This window comes from Limulus polyphemus, unplaced genomic scaffold (genome assembly GCF_000517525.1).
Source record: "Limulus polyphemus unplaced genomic scaffold, Limulus_polyphemus-2.1.2 Scaffold290, whole genome shotgun sequence".
NCBI classification, from domain to species: domain Eukaryota; kingdom Metazoa; phylum Arthropoda; class Merostomata; order Xiphosura; family Limulidae; genus Limulus; species Limulus polyphemus.
This window is the reverse complement of record NW_013665900.1, coordinates 500,275-517,552: the sequence shown is the minus strand read 5'-3', so window position 1 is coordinate 517,552 and position 17,278 is coordinate 500,275. Positions and strand designations below refer to the sequence as shown.

At 33.5% G+C, this 17,278-nt stretch overlaps 1 protein-coding gene across 1 annotated transcript in view; it reads right to left on the bottom strand.

Annotated features, from left to right (window-relative positions):
* Nucleotides 1-13,661: 13,661 nt before the first annotated feature.
* The window catches only part of LOC106457085 (protein HOS4-like), a 32,327-nt gene continuing 28,710 nt past the window's right edge, over nucleotides 13,662-17,278 (bottom strand). Inside the window, exon 9 of the mRNA XM_022382904.1 lies at nucleotides 13,662-13,833. Within this exon, the coding sequence (XP_022238612.1) occupies nucleotides 13,662-13,833 (172 nt within the window). The remainder of the gene's footprint in view (nucleotides 13,834-17,278) is intronic.

The following is a 17,278-nucleotide window of genomic DNA, read 5'->3' as shown; positions in this document are numbered from 1 at the left end:
CACCACCGCCAACTCTTGGACGACTATTTTACCAACGAATAATGGGATTGACCGTCACATTATAACGCCCCTGAAAGGGCGAGCATGTTTGGTGTGACCCACAGATTGCGAGTCGAGCATCCTAACCACCTGGCCATGCCGGACCTAGATGTTCAGATAAAAAAATTGTTGTATTAAAGCTTACTCTGGAACACCAACTTGGAACTTGCATACAGTAGAGGTATTATTAATTCTAAAACAAAAAGGACAAACTTAAACTTGTCAGAAAACGTGCTGCGAGCAATATTCCATATATTCCCTATTTCGGATGCCACCAGCTAATATAGTTGATTAATTAACAACAGATGAAATTTACATTGATTGGTTGATAATGTTGTTTGAATTAGATATGCTTACACGTCTTGTACTCTGAAGGTGTTATAAGATATTAAATATTTTCTTGAATTTTTTATACAAAATATTAATAAATAAATCATTAGAGGGGCTTACAAGATACGTCTTTACAACTACTAAAGTTCCTTACAGATGATATTAATATTTGTTCCATCAATATAGCCTGCGAATAGAAGTCAGAGATCAATATAAATAGTTTAGTGTCTCAATTTCCACATCTATCATGAATAACGTCTAACCAAAAGTAAGCTAATTGTATAGATAAGAATTAAAAAGTAACTTATAAATTAAAATACTTAATGTCACCAACCAAAACACAAGACTAAAATATAATGATAAGAATACATTAAATTATTAATTGACAGATTTGTTTTAGTATATATCATTCTAAAATATTGCAATAATGTTTAGTTATGTGTTAATGATAAAGATATTTCTACTAGTAACGTTAAAGCACCACTCGCATGATTCATTATACACAAGGGGGCATTATAACGGTCGGTAAATCCCACTGTTCGTTGGTAAAAGAGTAACCCAAGAGTTGGCGGTGGGTGGTGATGACTAGTTGCTCTAGTTTTTCACTGCTAAATTAGAGAGGGCTAGCGCAGATATCCCTCGTGTAGTTTTGCGCAAAATTCAAACCAAACCATTATACACAAAGTTGGTAGAAACTGTTCGACTTGGCGTTTTAGCAAAACTTACTAATTAACCGATTTTTTGTTAGAACATATTAGAGCAATTTTACGCTTTGGTTTGGTCTTTTTCTCATTAGTAGAATCTTTCATATAATCAAACCACCTTGTTAAAATTTACAATAATTAAATTCAAACTCTTATAGGTATATAAATTGGTACATTAGTGTATGTTTTATTTTATGCGCTACAACACACGATAACATTTCCCCATTTTTTGTTATTATTACAATTTTGCTGAGACTATATCCAGCAAACTATCGAAAAGTAAAACAAAATCTACTAATCAGTATGATATGTTAATTTAAGGTAAGTTATTAACACAAGTTTGTTGAGACTGTATCCTGCAAACTATCGAAAAGTAAAAAAAAAATTTTAAAAAATCTGCTGATCAGTATGATATGTCAATTTAAGGTAACAATATTAATGCCAAGAAGTTCTTTGTCAGCTGGTGATCTTGATAACCCAGTTTAGGGTAATACTTTTGATATGTTTTGTTTGTTTTTAATTTCGCGCAAAGCTACACGAGGGCTATCTGCGCTAGCCGTCCCTACTTTAGCAGTGTAGGACTAGAGAGAAGGCAACTAGTCATCACCACCCCCCGCCAACTCTTGGGCTACTCTTTTACCAACGAATAGTGGGGTTGACCGTCACATTATAACGCCCCCACGGCTGAAAGGGAGAGCATGTTTGGTGTGACGGGGATTCAAACCCGCGACCCTCAGATTGCGAGTCGAGTGTCGTAACCACCTGGCCATGCCGGGTGACTTTTAATGTAGTTTTAAATAAGTTTAAAATAAAACAGATAATCGAAATACTTCTTGTTAGAGAAAAACTTTATTTTATTATCTGAAAAAGATTTTACAACGTGATAATACCTTTGTGCAAAATATTAAGGCAGAGAGTGTGCAAAAAACGAACAGATTTATTTCATTAACCAACAATATCAAATTAAAGGGTATTCCTGTAAGAAACTGTGACAACAGTTGTTTTAGCGGTACCTGGTACGGATAACTGATATGTTTTTTTGATAGCAGTTTTCTTTCTGAACATAAGCACAATCAAGTTTTATTTGGTAATTCAATATATAATTATTCCTTAAAGTTAGGTTGTTTCATCAGGGCTGACTTTCTGTGAATTTTTCGAAGCATTGTATAATCTAGTTTTTGCAATTGTGATTAACCCTAGTTTGTGATTCTATATGCTTTCTCAGCATCATAATTATTTGTACCACGAGATGCCGCATCGATTTTTTTCCTTTTCAAAAAGTTTCCTTTTAAAGCTAGTTAGACGTTTCAGTCGTCACATTCACATCACAAAGAAATATAGGAACACATTGGAGAAAAACAATATTTGTAGTACTCAACGTCAAATAGTACTAACAGTATTAAGAATTATTTCAAATCTTTTATATAAACACACAAATACATTTGACATGAAACAGCTGTCCAAGATGATATTTCAGGAATTAATATGTTAACCTGTACAATAACATAATTAATTTTACACATATCTACATCTATGTATATAGATATTGGAAAATGAACAAAATTATTAGTTTTACTATAACAATATATAGCTCCATAGTACCAGTGCTGTATATTTCAATAAATCCATGCACGGTACAAGATTGTTAAATCGCGTAAGGTGGCGTATAAGAAAAGAAATTCATATTGTGGAAGAATGATACGAGTTTATTTTTAGATATACACATATAAATTTACTAAACGTTAACATTTCTAAGGTATTTTATCACTCGAGTAGTAAATGGTGCAAAGGCACATTTAAGTGATTGTAAACGTACACTGGACACGTCTCACGATGACTGGACATGTCTCATCATGTTTAAATAATTTTAGTTTTTTGAACTCAATCATTCAACAGTTCGAATAACTACTTTGCTATTTAGATGGCATATAATACTTATTCAGTTATGTGTTGCTTAATACAGTTATAAATGCTATCCCTAAGTAATATTTTTGACTGAAATTTTCAATGGGTACTCAAATCAAATAGAGGAGCAGTAAAGACCGTAAACCACCGTGTTTTTTTTTTCAAGTCCTGGTCTTACAATTGTTCGAAATGTGCACTGTCGATATCACGACACAGTGCTACTACAGGATTACTTCCATACGTTCTTTAAACGTTAATGACATCACAAAAGAAAACGTCACAGTTAATGAAGCAGAGAAGATTAAATCAACCTATATATATACAATATTTTTCGTCTTTTTTAAACGAAAAACAAACAGCTTATTTCAAATTTAATATTTATGTTAAAACGCGCATATATGTATTATTTAAAGGAATAAAAATTTCGAGGATTAAAATAGTAATGGCAACAACAACAAAAATCAGACTAGCTATAATAATTCACTAAATACAATTTTCAAAGATTTGACATGCTTAAAGTCGTGTACTATTTTCACCTTGGAATTATAAGATAATTTGATAAAAAACTGTAATTAAATTCACTTGTTTAATATTTCGTGAGTTTAGGAGTTTTGTGCCAACATGGCATAGTGTACAATTCTTCGCATATTTATTACGTTACAAAAAATATCTACTTTACATTTTATCAGACTGACATCACATATAAGCTAGAATGCATAACGCCAAGAGACCAGATTTAACGGGGCATCAGTTAATTATAACTCGATATAAAACATCAGGACAACACAAGAGGATATAATAAATACCATCGCCCTGTGTTTAACAATGTACTTAGTACACCTCGACAAAAGCTCTGGGTTTTAAGGGACAATAATATTTGCTGCCAAGTATAGCACTCACTGTGTGTGATGTTTTGACAGTTTTAATGTTCATGAGATTTTTGCAAAACTTTTTGAGACAACATTTGATTTTTTCCGAGATCATTCGATATAACCATCAGTAAATCTTACATTTTACGGTCATCTCATTCGCATCACAAAGACGTATGTGAATACGTTGGTAAATATAATAAACCCACAATATCTGAGACAAAGTCAGTATTATTAGTAATTACTCCAATACTTTTACAAAATCACACAAATACATTTCACATAAAATAGCCGTTCTATATGATATTTCCAGAATTAATATAGTAACCTGTACAATAGTATAACCTATTTTACTCATATATATATACATTGGAAACACGAAAGAAATTATTAGCTTTAATGTAGCAATATAAAGGCCATTAGTACCAGTTCTATTTACTTCAATAAATCCATGTATGGTACACGATTTTAAAATCGCGGGAGGCAGCACGTGAAGAAAAGGAATTTTACTGTGAAAGAATGATCCAATCTATACGTTGACATTCTGTTTGCAGTATGACTTAAGTAACCTTCAAACTGTCAAGCAGTGTCTCACTTTATACATTTCATTAGCAGATTCTTCAATAGATTATAATAGCAAATGTAGACTCTATGTTTTATATTTAACGGCGTTCTAATAATTGAAATGAAGGGACACCTCACTCGTTTTTCAATTGATTGCTATTTTTTGTGCAATATGAAGAGTTTTTCTATTAACATTATTGAAGTGAAATCGTATAATATATGTATGAATAATATGCTCATTTTAAATCTTTGGTGTATGGATAACGGAGACTTCTAAAAGGCATAAACTTTAAACTCCCATAGACCAAATGATTTAAAAATATATATCAAAAATATTAAAGTAATGCCTCAAACACTGTATACTATATTTATAACAAAAAACTTTGGTCTATCTCTTTGTTAGGACAAAGCCACATTGGGCTATCTGATCTGTCCCCCACGGGAAAACAACCCCCGGATTTTGTAAGTCAAGTACACTTACTGTTGTCCCACCGAGACGATATTTGTTATTCTCTTGCTTAGAAATGAAAATATTATTTTGTGTAACACGTTAATCTGTTGTTGAGCGAATTCTGGTTATACTAAATCATAAGTTCATGGTTTACAATCTAAAGCTTTGCAAAATTCACCTAAAAACCACAAATATTACTGTTGCTGTGAAATTACAAATTCTGAAAGAACTGTGATTTTAAATATGAAATTTAGCATTTTATAGGACTTGATGTTTTAAACAAGGAATACTGTTAATAAAATTATTGTAGTGGAAAATGAAAAACATAATTCAATGTTCATATTAGGAGCCAAAATAAATAGAAATGCTAATTATTCAATACCAACAGTTATTACGATTTTTAACTAAAGTTATATTTGGTTTAGTAGTATCTCCAAACGATCGTTTTCTTTCTATACTAGCTAGCGCACAACAACGTGTGCTGTGGCATAATTTAATTTTTTATATTGGGTAGATAACTTGTGAATAGCAACTCTGGTGTTGTTAGCACTGATCACGTAGTACCAGTAGCTATTACTTAGTCACGAGTCTGCTTTGAAATGATGACCAATTGAAGCATAAACTGTGTTACACGCGACTGAATAAAGTTCAAACATAGTTCGCTATTCGGAACTTGAGAACCTTATTTTTGACATTTGTATTCAGAACTATAGTAAAGATATTGCTTCTAGTATATTATGAGTGATTTTTTTATTTTGCAAACTATCATAAACGTATTGGGGAAATAATTCTATCACAACATTTGATATAAACATACTTTTTAGGGCTTTGTTGAAATATACGACTACTTAAACTGGGCAAAGCATATATGATTTAACTTTCACTGTTGGGGAAAAATACTACATGCATAATAATCTATTTAAGTTTTTTTAGTTTTGTATTAACCCTTTTTTTTAAATGCGTGTGGAATTTTTGTGAGGCATACATTGTATACTGCTGGAGGTGAACCGTACCGCAAGTGGCGAATCAGCAGTTAATGGGTTAAAGTTTCTAAATATTTTATTATGTATACCTATATTTTTATAAGACGATTTCTAGGTAAGTCTGATTCAATACACGTACTGCCATACGCTTTGTGTTTGCAGTAACGCAAAAACGGATTACTAACTGGTTGAAGAAAATGAATAATGTATGTAATTTTACTGAAAGCCCAGCATAATTTGATACTTAATTTCCTGTAATCTTCTTGCTTACTACAGCCAGGAAAGTAAGTTCATTCGAAGCAACATAATATGTAGAATATCAACATTCTTAACCTTATTATCAAGATAGCCCCCAACAGACAGACGACTAAGATTTGATGTATGGAAAAAAATAACTTGACGATTAATATCTAGCTAATTATTATAACGCACTGAACCAAAATGTACCCAAGTTAGTGAAAAATATTATGTAATGCAAGGAACTGTGAGTACCTAATGTACACATGTTAGTAGAAGGTTAAAGACCAATGTCTAAAATTGCACCAGCATTATACGAAGGCTAAGCCTAGTGGACTTAAAAATATGGCCAAAATGAGCGACGTGCTTCAGAGCTATTGTTGTTAAAGTACAAAGCTCGTGGGAACCAGATAATAATAAGAGTAAACATTCACGACTCGGTGTAAAGAAGAAATTTGGTGAAGTTGAAAGCCCTCGATACAAGAATATTTTTCTTTGCTACTTTTGAAACTACAGATGTAAGATGGAGAAGTATGCAAAAACTTACATATAAGTTTTAGTATCGAATATACTGGTAAATTCTAAAAGGATACAATCACAGAAAAACTTCAGAAAATCTATTTATAAAGCCGTACAAAGAAAACTTGCTAAAGCAAGAAAGATGCTTCCTTAACTCGAATTATCAAAAGTGACCAATACTTTACAACAAACAACAATATAAAGGAAGCCTAATCCGTGCATGGTATTTTTTAAATTTCAACCCGTTCAGACTCACGTTTTGTAAGTGATTGCCTTCTTTTAGCACTTGATGTCCACATTAAAAAGATATCACAGATGAAGCTCTTCTACGGTACAAAGGACTAGTGGTTCAATGCGGCTTGTTAGCAAGCACGCGCCAAGAGTGTTTTACATGCACGTGACAGGAAAGACGCTGAAGATGAATGCTCCCTGATTACAAGTTTTATACATCATTACTTGAGACGTTGTGACATGAAACATCACAAAAAATCAACGGTGCTTAACGCAACGGAATAAAGTAAACAGCAAATTTGATAAGACACAATTTCAAACGAAATGCCATCTAATGGGTCCCATCTTACAAATTTAAATTAAACTCAACGCTACTTCTATTTTTAGAGCTTTTTCCTGGTTTATGAAAAACCGAGCAAATTTTGTTTACGTGTTACTTACATAATTTCCCTGATATTGGAACTTTGATATAAAAGAACATGAAAAAACACTTCGTCATATAAAATAATGCATCGTATAATGGTGAAAAGTAATCACGTGAAGCAAAAGACTTGAGTCACAAGATTATCTGTTACATTTTAAGTACTAAAGCAGCATAAGCCTAATTTCTCTTGGCTAAGCTTCTTAAACGGTGTTTGCTAGTAAGTTTCTTTTCTTTACAATAAACTTTAAAAACCAGTTTCCTAACATCAATTTCTAGGGGGAAGAACAACGTTAAAGATTTACGAAGCAAAATCTTAAAATTTGAAAACAGTTTATAAATGACATTAAACATAACACCTTAGTAAGAATATTTTGAAAACGATTTAAAAAGCGATTAATACTGATCAATATTATTTAATTAAATAATTAATATTATTTAAAATGTTCTATAGATAAAAAAATACAAAGGCATCAATAACGATGAGTGAAACGTAAAAATGAAAACAAAACTCAGATAACAAACTTTAAGTCCTGGAATAATCGGTCCACTTTGTAGACGATTTTACCCTAACCTTAGAATTATACTTGTAATTGTAAGATCAATGCCCCCTCCACCCCCCCCCACCCCCAAAAAAAACGCCATCCAGTAGCATAGTGGTATGTCTGCGGACTTATACAGCTAGAAATCGGGTTTCGATACCACTAATGGGCAGAGCACAGACAGTCCTTTGTGTAGCTTTGTGCTACAAACAACAATAATGCCCAAAAAATAACGATAAATTATTTGTTAATCATAAAAGCTTAAAACGAAAACATATTATCTTAAATTACCTAAACATCACTTGGTTGAGGACGATCTTTTAAAGAGTTTTATACACGTTATTTAATCAATTTTAAATGCAATGTTAAATTTTGTTTTTACCAATGGCACTGCATTAATTTAAACACCCACAAAACATTTTGACCTTAGAATTTTCCATTAGAAAACTGAATACATTTCCTTTCTGGGATTCAACCTTGCCACGATTACTCTGTCCTCAGTAATAAATTACGTTATACATTCTAGAAAGAGTATATATTTAAAGCGTCTATATGATAAAAACGTTTATTTACATTAAGAAAGTTTTCGCTATTAATTACAGAAATAAGACCGTAATTCCCTTAATTTGTCGTTTTTTATTTACTGTCCTCGATACTTTAAGCCTCTTACCTCAATACAAAACCTCTAATAAAGACATATCTACAGTATAGACAGTTTTTTGAATAATTTTTAATTATCCTTATTATCTTTCTCTCACAACGGGGTCACCCATCAAAACACGCTACTTCGAATAAGTAAGAATGAATTATCATTACCTCCTGACGAAAGAAACTATCTACACAGGCCAGAAATAAAAATTAACCCATTAATTAATAAAGATAATTTAATATACTATTTCTACTTATAGTTATTACATTGCGTTCATTCATCACTTGGGCAATCTCGCTGACAGCGATAATTTCGACCGTTTAATCCAATAATATGAAGTTCGACTCGACCGTATAATCCAATAATATCTCATGATGTTCGACTAGCTTAGGAGATTTAGATTAGTCCAAAGTCGATACGATATACTAGGCTAACAATGTGAAATGATCCTCGTAATAAAAACGTATCATAAAAGTAAATATAATGTGTAATAAGCATTTTAACCAACGGTATTGGTAAAACTACCGTTAAAGCGTAGAAGGCGTTTTAGAGGTAACGGGACACAAGCCTTGTTCTCTCAGATTCGCAATCCAGGCACGCTAACCACTAGGCCATACATGGCCTCTATATGTATACATAGAAGTTAACTTTACTTTTCCAGATATATGCCAAAGGAGTGACATCTATGTCACGAAACCAGTAAATAAAAGTTAGTTAAATATTTCGATTTTAAATAACCTACTATATTAGATAACCAATCGCCCTATACAGGCAGGTACAAAGATGATCTGAAATTTAACAATAAACTTAAGTCACTAAATCAAATAAGAAGGTATAATGCTTGCTACCACCGGAAAAAAACAACAACAAAAAACATTCGTAAGACATCGATGAACTAAAGGCACTGTACTGAACTACTTATTCCTAAAATACATGTTTTTTTGTTTTTTTAAGACAGCATTGGAGTTATGATGGTAGATTTTTCCGAACAAATAAAAGCTTTAGAAACGTAACAATCAACTTGAGATGCCAGGTTCATCTGAATGAAGAATAAATAAAACTTTCAAAAGCCAACAATGAACTTATGTTGTTAAGTATTTCCGAACAAATACAATTTTCAAAGGCAACAATGAACTTATGGTGCTAAATATTTTTGAACAAATCAAAGGTTTTTAAAGCCTAAAATAAATCTCAAATGAATATAGTAAGCGCAACATTAAGTATCTGTCTTCAATGACAAGAACTATGTTTCAAAACGCTTCTGTTTCAATAAAATATCATAAAGCGAAATTCAGGGGTGAAATTCTCAAAAAAATTATAGGTATTCAGCTTGGGGAAGTGGACCTGTTTTTGAAAAATAAAAAAATCAACGTGTAAACATAAAAAACAACAAAGTACCTCAAATAAGTCCCAGTACTAGTACCGACTTAAAAATAAGTTCCGGTACTCAGTACAGGTGAGTACCGGCAGAATTTCACCCCTAAAACGAATAATCTATTCTTGATTTTGATCATTAATTCAAAATGATCATTATCTGTTGTGTTTAAGCAAACTGTTGTTCTTCCGCAGTCTTGCGATTACAAAATAGTACAAGTTTGTATCATTATACAGTACAAATACAGCTTATCCAAGATACGTTCAATCCTTTAACATCAGGCAATATGAAATAATGGAAGATCATGGAATGGTGGATAAGTTTATGAAATACATAACTAAAACCGGACCCATTAGTTGACATTGCGAAATCTGTATTGATTGTATTTTAATCACGCCCAGTGTCACCTGAGATCACGCGGGAAAGATGATTTATACCATAGAACTCCTCTGCGTTTAAAAATCTTAAGTTTTTCAGGAAATTCAGGAACACCTCCTGTAATGAAGTAAAAAAAGAAGATATTTATCACGCACCCCGATTTTAGGAGCACAACAAGAAATATCTTGAAAATAAAAATTGTATAATCGCACCTTTTTTTTTCACTTACAATCTTCCAGTTTTGCCTGTTACAGAAATACATGAACAGGTAGAATATTCAGGACATTACTCAACATAATAGATTTTGTTTCGAATGAAACAAAGAGAAGCACATAAAGTAAAAACAACAATAACATTTAAATCAAATGTCAGGCTCGATTTTGGTTAACACAAATTCATGAGCTTGTTTAGAAAAACACTAATAAGAATAAGTTAGAAAACAAATCCTTAAGTAGGAAAACTAACAGTAAGAGGAATCCTGGAACTTAGTTTATACAAAGTTTTGAATTTGGATTAGTACAGGAGTACGACGTACTTACATGAGAAGTTACCAATAAGTAAAAACATGAAACTCAGTTAAAATTATTATTATTTTTTTTAATCATTTGCAATGGCTTGACGTAATGGCACAAAGTATTACTATGAAGTATATAACGCAGCTTGGATTAATGCTGGATTATTATGTACTGTATATTGATCCACTCTTCGTGCTCTAGACTGTAATGCCACAGAGATTTGGATCAATATACAGTACATAATAATCCAGCATTAATCCAAGCTGCGTTATATACTTCATAGTAATACTTTGTGCCATTACTCAAGGAAGAAAAGATCTGTCTTCGTGCTCTAGACTGTAATGCCACAGAGTTTAGATCTTTTCTTCTGCTGGCCACTTGGAAATTGTAGTAAAATACTGTACCGTAAAGTTAATGTTTGTTGTAGTATTTTGCTTTGATAATTTAAAGAGGTCTTTTGGTAAACTTTCAAACTGCGCAGAAGAATTTACAACATTCCAACATGCCCTGCAGCTCGTTTTCAGATAAGCAGTCAGTTTACTCACTTATCACGTTTGCAGGAAAACTTCTCATATTTATAGGTATACAGTCAATCTAGTTGCTTGTCATGTCTATAGATACGCAGATCAATCACTCTTCCCTAGTACAATACACAAACGTTTACGATATACATTTATAGGATGAGAAAAACTGACACCACCGATCGTGTCGCTGCAGCTGCAAGCCGTTGCGCCATTGGCGGAAAGTTTGGCATCCATATATTTGGTTAAAGGCGAGTTCTCGACCATTCGCCAGTACAATACAGCCATGATAAGATTAGTTGAGGAAGGGTATTCTGTGACCAAACAACTAACAACTGGTAGCCAAAGAGCACATCTATAAGAGTGTAAGCTACGAAGATGTAAAACCACGTAAGTATAACTCCATTACACTCATTAATGCCGCAAACTGGTTGAAGGAACCCTTATTCCCATTTAAAAAGTAATTACTAATGAATTGCACAGATCCTAGCAAACTTGGTACGAGTTAATTCATAAAGATATTGTCTTTCTACAGGAGCGTGAACTACAAGTGCAGAAGCTTATCACTAGATACGTTGATAAAAAACAGAAGCTGTATGAGGAATACATTACATGGACGCTTGTCGCAACAGTGGACAACTACAACAAGAAATAGGCGACCGATCTCTGATAAGGACTTTCCAACATGTTTACAGAGAATGTCAATAGGTTTTTCGTCAGACTTTATGATTGCCTCAAATGTTTCATGTAGTGATAAATTTAGTGTTCACAAAGACAAAAGTAAATCAAAGGTGAACTCAAGTTACTATCGAACAATGTATTGACACCAGTTATGTCAAATGAACTAGCTACACAGTGTAGTCAGGTCGCCAAGTAGGTATGAACAGCACCAAGACATACACCTAAGTCCACAGCAGCGATTATACAAGCAACGTAAAATGAGACAGGTGCTCATAATATCCACTTCTCTGACATGTCTGTAAAGTCACGTGACTATACATCAACAGATTTCCTTGCATTTGTTTTGCTTCTCTGGCAAGTCTATAAAGTCACGTGACTATGCATCAACAGATTTCCTTGCATTTGTTTTGCTTCTCTGGCAAGTCTATAAAATCACGTGGCTATGCATCAACGGATTTCCTTGCATTTGTTTTGATTCTCTGGCATGTCTATAGAGTCACGTGACTTATGCATCAACGGATTTCCTTGCATTTGTTTTGCTGATTGGACGCCAACGTCTACGTAAAGTGGGAGGTTTGTGGAAAGTTATTAAGTTGTGAGGTCTAAAATTGGCTTCTCTGTTATTCACAGAAGCTTGTAACAATGGATATTAGTGCTAAGTAAAATGCACAATCATATCTAACAGACCGAGCACTATAGAAGATGAAAGAAATAGTTCCAAGAACATAACGGGACACGGACATCGTTCTTGTAAAGTGCGGTTAACTCTCTGTAATATTCAACATATTAATATCATTCACTATTTGCACATTAGGTTATATTTACAACTAATCGTATAATATTTCCGTCATCAATAAATGTTTGGTCACCTTCAACCAATTAATTCCCCAAAAGGGGACCGAAGTCCACTTGAAGAGGTCACCTGTTTTAACCACTCGCACCACTATATAGTAGTGTGTTGTTTGTCAATCAGTCAGTAGACACTAAAATGACGTCAGTAAAACATACGCATGCTGTGAAGCACGAGAAGAATTATGCACTCTGTAGGCTACAACAAAGCATTACATACGAACTTCAAAAGCAAGAAATAGAAATATTTGTTACTCTTAATTTTGATGTTATTTATTTTTGAAACATAACACTTTCAGCGACCCTGCGGAAGTACATCTAGTCTTATAGTACATCATTCGGTACTTATGCTACATTATTACCATCATTACTTATTTATATCCGAGTGTCGACAAAAAAGAAGGTATTGTATATCAAATTAGTCATAAACCAATTTTATCCTGGACCAGATAATACGCATTCAAAAAACGCGTTCATTGGTACCTTTATAAAATAGTCTATATTAGCTGGAGTGCCAGTTCCCGGGACGGAAGTTATGTAAATTCATGATTAATGACAAGGTTATCTTAGGACGTGAAAAGTTACTTCCATTATGTGTAATTGTAAAAAACGCACATAAAAGCCACAAAACATAAAATGTGAAACCGCAAGTTTGCAGGGGGCGAAGTAGTTGTAAAAAACGCCCATAAAATTCGCAAAACACAAAATGCAAAACTGAACATTTGCATGTATCTCTGCACGGAACTAACAAATCTTCATGCCAAATTTGGTGAAGATACATTCACACCCTGCGAAGTAGTCATATGGACAGACAATAGACAGTACTATTATATATATATATATAGATAGATAGATAGATAGAGATTATTGTAATCTGAAATAAACTTTCTAATACCTTTTACAATATATTCTGTAGCCTTTGTAGTCGTTTAGTGTAGTTATCAAGTAGTTCCCTGATCTCATCAAGGGAGTATTCATCCGCCATGTCGTGAACTGTTCTATTCAATGCATCCCTTCGTGTTATGTTGGCTCCCATAGAGAGAAGAAGATTACAGCAGTCGACATGATCACTAAAATATGAGAAAAATATTATATTTACATAAATTAAAAAATAAATTTCCCAACATTTTCTTCGTATCTCCCTCTAGGAGGCACAGTGGTAAGACAACCAATGTGTAGCTTTGGACTTAACAGTAAAGAAACTAACAAAAATTTCTTCCTTATCTTATAAACTGAGTATAATGTTTTCCTGAGAAACAAAATATTCTAAACCAACACCCTGGGGTGCCAAGATATCTCTTCTAAGTGCTGCACAGTATCCGGTCATGTGACCTCTTTGTCCAAGCATTAAAATATTCTGGTGTTACTAGAAAAAACTAATGTTAAAATATCAGTGAAATATATATATATGCATGTTTTTCTATAATTATTCAGAGTTTTTGGATACGAAACTGAAGCCATTGTTAAAAAGAGCAGGTTAAAATACAAAAGTTGAGTACATTATCTTAAAACGATTTTCGAGTCTCACCACGTCGTCACAGTCCACCTCGTCACGACTGGTCATGCTCTATTGACCATTTATCTTAACAATAGCTCTGACGTGTAGTTCCCATTGCAAAAAGCACAGTCTAAAACACATCCCTCTTACTTGCAAATTTTCCATAAGCCATGTACTGTACGAAGATGACAGTTTTCCAGCGACCTTTTCAACAGTCCGATCGCATACTTAATCTGTATGTATTCGTATAGAATACCATGAATACTTCAGCTGCTTGAATTATGCGACGGTTGAGGATATGTCATGGAAGCAGTTTGCGTACACGTGACTTGTGTCGCTTTTACAGACGGAGATCCTTCTTGGTTACGTTGCATACTATTACTTGGGGCACGTGGGCAGTTTCTGTCAATAATCTCTGTGTTCATGGATTCTCGCCCATGCAAAACACCACAACTTTGCATAATACGGTTAGAGTACGACTAATTGCATGTCTTTTTCTGGATGCTCCGGTTTCCCCAAGTTGACCAATATTCCTTTGTTTCCTAATGCTGTTAAATAAAAGGGATATCACCGTCTTGGAAATTCGAAATCCCCAATCTGAGTTTAATAATATTTTGTGTCGAAAACGACTGCTACATACTCTTTTAAAAAGCAATAAATTTTCAGCGGCATCAAACAATGTCAATATGCAGTTCTAATACATGCCGTTTTGCTGAGACTTTATATTGGCTGTGGTTGATTTGATGATTTGCAGATTTATAATCACTTTAATATAACGCATTCAATCCTCTGTACATATATCACAAGTATTTGTATCTTGCATTTATGGAGAAGCTATTATGGCTATTTTCCACCATTCCTATTATTAAACTACTGACCAAATGGAAAGCAGAAAGTCGGCAGCATCCTACTGCTTACCATCCACACTAAAGGATTGACTGTCACTCTTATAACGCATTCACAGCTTAAAGTGCAGGGAAAGTTTTATATTATATCAAGGAATCGAACCCGTCTCGTCAGCTCTGAAATCCAGAGCTCTACCTAAGGACTAATCCACGCCCCAAAATCACAAGTAGAATTTTACTAGTCGAAAAATTAAAGCATTTCTAATTACCTAATATAATTTACTCAATATCTTGAAATTCCCACCATTTATCCATTTGATTTTCAGCTTTTCAGTTTTAGTGTTTCTAAACAGACTTTAATATTGGTTTTGAGATATGAATAGAATAAAAACTAAGTCTGACAAAGACTGTAATTCCAAAGAATATATCAAACTTTCTTTCACAAAACGGGCCTGGGATGACATAATTGTTAGTGTTTCGGGCTGCAGATTGTAGGTTACGGGGCTCGAAACATGTTGCCACTGAATACGCTCTCCATCAGCTTAGGACGCTTTATCAAAGTCCATTCCGTAATTTGATTCAAAGAGCCAGACAACTCACCGTGGTGGCGGGCGCTACTGGCTGGCTATCATGTCAGTAACTCAAGATTAAGAACAACTATATCTGAATCCTAGGGACGTTTAACTAACAATGCCTGAATCCTAGGGACTTTTAGCCAACTATACCTAAATTCTAGGGACGTTTAACCAACGTACGTATAAGGTGTCGCTCAGGTTGAAAACTCCAAATTCCAACATTTTTCATAGTGAAGGAGTAAAAATTAAGATTAAACAACGCTAGTTACAAAGAAAATATGAAACACACTTTCAAAATGTACACGGGATAGCATTCTTTATCATTGACCTAACTGGGCTAATGAGACCTGGTACTACAAATATCAACTGGGCATGATTATCTTTCTGTTAATGTCAGCTAATTGTTCTTGTTAGAAATTATTAAACAAGTATTACAAACAAACAGATACTTATAGATAAACTACAACTTATAGAAAAATCAGTACACTTGTAAACAATATGTCCAAAAAGTGAAGAAGCTGTGTATATGGTTTCCACTCATGTGTCCATAAGACCACGAATAACTAAAAACGCGTATGCATGATGATACGAGAAATTTTGGTGCTAGGGATAATGAACTGCATGAATAGGATGTAATGATCCGATTTTATTTTTCTTACTATTCAAACGTACCAGAGTATAAATACAAGATTTCGCGTTTCGTTACTGCAAAATCGTGCTCCGCACTTTAGGGTCGTGAACGCGTTGTAAGAGAAACGGCCAAGTTCTTTTCTATCAGACAAAAGTGGTCTAAGAGTTGGCGATGGATACTGTTGCATAGCTGCCTTCCCTGTAGCCTATCAGTTCCAAATTAGAAATGGCTATTACAGATAACCCTTGTGATAACCCGCGCGAATATTTGAAGCCAATAACAACAATTTTTAAATGCTCCGTTTGTTCTTAAGGGGTTAAATTCTTAAAATTTATTAAAAAAGGACCGAGACAGCTACCAAACCATATTTCCACATTTTTCTATTTTGTTCCTACTTTATAGTTGTAAACTATAACCCTTTCAGCACGGGCTAGGTCTGTCGGACCAACCTCATAACCCTTTTGTGCTTGTTATAGTTTTCATGCTATAACTTTTAAATTAGTAAGCGTATGTTAACGAAATTTGGCAGATTATCAGTTAACATTACAATGCTTTCGTACGCAAAATATCAATTTTTTTTACTAATTCTTAAGATTTGTTAAGCAATGTTTTTCTTATACCTTTTTTCTTCTTTTCACATGTTACCTATCCAACACACAAAGGAATTTTCATTTTAAGATCAAAAATATTTCTATGTATCAGAAAATTTTCAAATTTCACATGCGAAATCTATATAATGTCCAGATAGTTATCAAACGTTTCATATTTTATCTGTTATTTCCACTAACAAATCTCTACGGGTTCGATGGATTTGACCGATCTCGTAATCAACATAAAAAAATAGGAAATAAACTGCATTCAATAATATATAGTTGACCTTTAGGCTTTACAAAGTAACCATTTCTTTGGTGTGTTTTAGTAGACTAGTATTTAGTAAAATACAGTAACATTTCAACTATTATACAT